Source organism: Octodon degus, unplaced genomic scaffold, assembly GCF_000260255.1.
Source record: "Octodon degus isolate 3935 unplaced genomic scaffold, OctDeg1.0 scaffold00005, whole genome shotgun sequence".
NCBI classification, from domain to species: Eukaryota; Metazoa; Chordata; class Mammalia; order Rodentia; family Octodontidae; genus Octodon; species Octodon degus.
The window spans coordinates 11,695,311-11,700,635 of NW_004524581.1; the positions used below are offsets into that span (position 1 = coordinate 11,695,311).

Consider the following 5,325-nt stretch of genomic DNA (forward strand, 5'->3'; position numbering starts at 1 on the left):
TGGTGCTGGGGGATTGAACCGCGGTCCCTGATGCTTTGCCAAGCTTGTTCTAAGTAGGTGCCTTAGACCACTGAGCCATCTCTCCAGCCCCGGCCCTCAGAATTTCTAACCTGCTTATGGCCATTGTCTCCCAACTGTGTTCTGCCTTGAGTCTCCCATCCCTCTCTCATCCTTCTACAAAGAGAATAGGACAAATTTCAACAGGCTTTCTTGCTGACTACAGAATAAAGTGGGTCTCTTGGCCTGGTGGAAAAAGGAGTTCCATAATCTGGCCCCATTTTACTTTCCACCTGGAATCCTCTATACAAATTCTAGCTTACACTACCTTGTAATCTTGCTACATCTAATCCCCTCCCTGAAACCTTTTACAACTTTTGGTTTCCAGATCTTTTCCCAGCATTCCTTTCCCAAGTCTCATGACCTTCTCCAAAGTGCAGTCCAAATGCTGCCTCCTGTCCTACTCCCTAAAGACTTTCCCTCGGTGAGATAATACTAAGTTTTTCTTTTTTTTTTTTTTTTTCAGAACCAGGAATTGAACTCAGGCCCTTGCACTTTCCAGGCAAGCGTTTATTCAACTGAGCTATCTCCCCAGCCCCAAGTTTTTCTTTTGAGACTGGGTCTTACTATGTAGTTCAGGCTGGCCTTGAACTTGTGATGATCCTCCCATATTAGCCTTCCAAGTGCAGGAATTATAGGTATGAGCCACCACGCATCGAGCCTGACAAGATAACAGTGTGCCCTTGCCACAACACTACAAACTACCTTGCTTATAATTTCATGTTCAGAAAATTGCTCGCCACACCCTCCTTGCCTCTGTACTCCTTTCCCCTCACGACTGTAAGCCTACAGATGGCAGGGACTGGAGTTTTCATGACCACTCTTAAGTCCCTAGAATCCAACACTGTGCTTAATGCTTGCAAAGTCACTGCTATTATCTTCTATTTTGCAATACTGCTTCCTGCAGCTCTGTTTCCTTTGGTAGACTGTAAGCTCTTTAAGGCAAGGGATCATGTGCCTGTTGTACCACTTGGCACCAAGCACAGGACTGTGCAAACAGAAAAAAAAAAGAAAAAGATTCTCTACAAAAAAAATCAGTTGTGGGCTGGGGAAATAGCTTAGTAGAATAAGTGCTGGCCTGGTAAGTGCAGGGTCCTGAGTTCAAACCCTGGTACCACAAAAAAACAAAAAAATCAGTTGTGGTGCTGGGGAGATAGCTCAGCGGTCTAAGTGCCTGCCTGACAAGCACAAAGACCTGGGTTTGATTCCTGGAATCCTGGGTGTGATGGTACATCCTTGTAATCCTAGTGCTGGGGAGGCTGAAACAGGAGAATCACTACCAGCCTGCACTACGTTTCAAGACCCTGTAACAAACAAATAAATAAATTTTAAAAAATTGGTTGCATTGGGGCCGGGGAGATGGCTCAGTGGAATAAGTGCTTCCCTGGCAAGCGCAAGGGCCTGAGTTCAATCCCCGGTTCCGCAAAAAAAAAAAAAATGGTTGCATTGAATGAGTGTCTGAAAGCAGCTCAAACCTAAAGCATCCAAAGATGAACACTTGGGGCCGGGGAGATGGCTCAGTGGAATATGTGCTTCCCTGGCAAGCGCAAGGGCCTGAGTTCAATCCCCGGTTCTGCGAAACAAACAAACAAAACACTGACCAAAAGATGACCACTTAATGTTTTTTAACCAAGTTTTTTTTTTTTTGTATTTCAGGGAGGGGTCTACAGGGTGTTCAGGGTCTCACTACTAGATCAGACTCATAGTAATCCACCTGTTTACAGCCTCCCAAGAGCTGGGATTACAGGCGCATGCCATCACGCCCAGTCTCAATTGCCATCCAGTCTTAACTGCTGTCTCAGCCCGCCCTGGGGATGGAGCCAGCACAGCAGGCCTACAGATCGAACTCGCGGCCTCTGCGCCTGCTTCCAGATGCTTTAATATGCTGAGCTGTATGGTGGCCCTTAAACCAAGATTTCCCTCCTCAGGTTCACACTAACTCTTGGCAGCTCAGTGCTGGGCTCCAGGTAGTAGAAGAAGAAGTTTATATAGATGGACAAAACATATACTCTTTCCAGAAGAGCATAAATATGCTAAATATGTAGCAGTTCACTCTTGTCCAAAGCAAATTCCACGCCAGAGCCTTACAAAGGATACCATTCCAAGCTCTTGACCTGACACAGAGGCCGCAGGTCCTAGTGTCATTGTCCTTTCGTGGCTGCCTGCTACTGAGCTCCCATTCAGATAACAGCTGGAGGCCACCCCCATGTTCTCCACTTAAGAGTGACTTATTTCACATGAAGTCCTCCAGCAGGTTACCTCAGAACTCCTGCCAAATACAAACTGAAACCCTCTGCAGGAGGTGGCCAGCAGGCCAAAGACCAACCTCCTCAGGAGGGAGGAAAGTTCAGGCATTCCAGGTCACCTCTCCTACCAGAATCCTTTCTCCACTTCATAACTGGGCAAGGAAGATGAGGCTGATGGTTGCTCTTTAATTTTCTTTCTTTCCTTTTTTTTTTTTTTTTATAGCCACAGGACTTTCCAATTTTTAGCTGTGCAATCTTGGGCAAGTCCCTTACCTCAGAGGTGTTTCTTCATCTACAGAACAAAGATAATGATCTTTGCTTGTCTCCCTGAGACAGGCTCAAGTAACAAAATGCATGTGAAAGAGCTTTCAACCCCGAGAAGCCTTGCGGGTATTACAGTTATTCACACTACCTGTGCCTACACTCTCATCTTCTTTGATGAAACCCAAGCTCAGAACGGTCACATAGTAGCAATCAGGGTGAGAGCTGGGTCTTCCGAGAGCTTGTTACATGCCAGCCAGTTTAGTAAATGATAGTCACAGGCACAAACGCCATCTGTTTATTCCTCCTCGGATTATGAAAATCTTCTCTGAAAATTTAGTTTCAAGAAATAAAAAGGAGGGGCTCCTGGGAAAAGTGGGATGAATAGTGGGAACATAAATACTGTGTCCCTCCTCCGGTCACTCCTGGCTCTCAGACTCCTGGCAGCGGGCTAGCGACGGCCCGCGGGGGAAGGCGGGCTGGGGCTGAGGCTGGCGCCGTCCACAGACCACCAGTCCCGGCCTCAATGGCCGAAGAAGCGGGTGTCGGAGGGGTGAGGAGCGCAGGGGTGGCGAGGGGGGACTGGGTATTAGCCACAGTGGCCTCTGGCCCTCATCAAGAGACCTGCGAGGGTCTGAAGCCGTGGAGCCGCCTTTCCAGAGCGCCGAGGGTCGGGTCTTTCCCCTATTGGGACCCCTTTCTTCGCTCAGCAGAGTTATGTTTATTTTCTTAACTATAATGTTTCCCAGGCCGGCAACTGGCCCTGGGCCACCGAACGGCCCCCTGGGAAAAGTAGTTCGATTTCGCTTCTGGGCGAGTTCCTTTAGCCGGCTCTGCCAGTGCATCTCCTTCTAGGAAACCTGACATTCCAGAACTTTCCTCAAACACCCCGAAGGTTCAAGTCTCAGCTGCCCCTGTCCTCAGGTGTCCTGCATCCAGCGGACGCACGAGACTGAAAAACTACACATCCCGACAGCCACCGCGCGCATCAGTGCGCAGGCGTAGCCGCGCCTCACTACCCCTCCCCCTCCGCCAACTGCTCCCGTCGGTCCGTTCTCGTATTCCCCCAACAGTTCTAATGTCCCCCAGTGTCTCCTCTGCGCCTCACACTCACCGCTCACTCGCGGCGTCGGGTACAGTCGCTGCGCCTTCTCCAGGAAGCGGAGCGCCCGATCGGGCTGGTTACTTTGGATGGCCTTGAGGGCGATGCTGATACAGCGCTCGGCTTCATCCTTGTTGGATTCCATGGCGGAACCAGAGCGCGGAACCAGGGAGGGGGAGGCCGGGCGAGCAAAGGGCTGCGCCAGGCGCTGGCGCGTCGCGGGGCAGGCCGGCGCACGCTGATGACACAGGCCCTCCGCCCCTCCTTTGCCGAGTTTTGAGAGTTGGGTGAGGCGGAAGCGCTACCGTATGTCTTCTGAGAGAGGGACCGTAGGTGTTACTGGTGCCTGCTGCAGAGCCCTAGAATGCAAGCCTTGGGTTCCGGAAGTCTTCAGATTGAGTGTGCCTGCACTTTATTGGTTATCAACTCTTTGCGTTTGAGGCGAAAGTCATTTGATAATTGAACAGGTATTTACTGAGTATTTACTTTATGCCAGGCACGATTATATGATGGGGTTAGGGCGACAAGCAAAAAGCTCCAGCTAGGGCCGGGGAGATGGCTCAGTGGAGTAAGTGCTTCCCTGGCAAGCCCAAGGACCTGAGTTCAATCCCCGGTTCCGCAAAAACAAAACACAACAACAACAACAAAAAGCTCCAGCTCTCTTGGCGCTTACATTCTAGAGTGCAGAGAAGCTGGGGAGTCGAAGAGATACGTTCAGAGAGTGATAAATGCTATGAAGGGAAATAATGGGAAAAGAAACAGGAATAGATAGGAAGTGCTACATTAAGTAGTTTGATAAAAGAAATCTGAAAGCTCATGTTTTGTTTTGTTTTTTCCTGAAAGCTCATGTTAACACATACCATGAGCAGGCTTGACTGGAGAAAGGGTGGTTCAGGCAGAAGGAAAGGCAAATGCAAAGGCTCAGAAGTGGGAATTTTTGTTATTACGCACTCTAGGAGGAGATTACTTTATAGACAACACAAGAGTCTGCTACAGAGTGAATGCGGTTCTTTCAGGATCCAGCTCTTTCCAGGCTGTCATCCAGTGAAAACTGTCTTGTCGAGATGACCAGTGACCTCCACGTCGCCAAGTACATTGGTCATCTCTTAGTTCTGATTGTGATTGACCATTTGTGTAGAATTTGGCAAGAGGCTACTACAATAATTCAGACCACAGGCAGCTTCTGTTATAATCCAGGTGAGAATTAATGGTAGGAGGGAAAAAGATGGTGGTGGAGGCAGTGAGAAGTAGTCAAATTCTGGATGGAGTTTTGAAGACCCAAAACAATTTAGCAATGCAGTGAATGTGGGAGGTGAGAGAAAGAAAACTCAAGGATGATTCTAGTGTTTTTGGCCCCAGTAACCAAAAGCACAGAATTTCTACATACTAAAAATGGAGAAACGGAGGATTAGGAAAAGAGCAGTTTGTTAAGGAGGAATATTCAGTGTTTGGTTTCGAGTATGTTAAGTTTGTGATGCCTTTCAGAACTGAATGGAGGGGCTGGTGAGATGGCTCAGTGGTCTAAAGCACCTACTTGAAACAAGCTTGGCAAAGCACAGGGACCGCGGTTCAATCCTCCAGCACCACATGCCAGCCAGCCCCGCCCCCTGGTGGGCTGAGCTGGCCACACACACACACACACACAATAAATAAATGTAA

At 48.8% G+C, this 5,325-nt stretch overlaps 1 protein-coding gene across 2 annotated transcripts in view; it reads right to left on the reverse strand.

Moving 5' to 3' along the window:
- Dnajb12 (DnaJ heat shock protein family (Hsp40) member B12) overlaps positions 1-4,007 on the reverse strand; it is a 23,080-nt gene extending 19,073 nt beyond the window's left edge. For both annotated transcript variants that reach the window (XM_004623986.3, XM_004623987.2), the window contains exon 1: positions 3,679-4,007. In XM_004623986.3, the coding sequence (XP_004624043.1) occupies positions 3,679-3,811 (133 nt within the window). In that variant the 5' untranslated portion in view covers positions 3,812-4,007. The remainder of the gene's footprint in view (positions 1-3,678) is intronic.
- Positions 4,008-5,325: the final 1,318 nt, after the last annotated feature.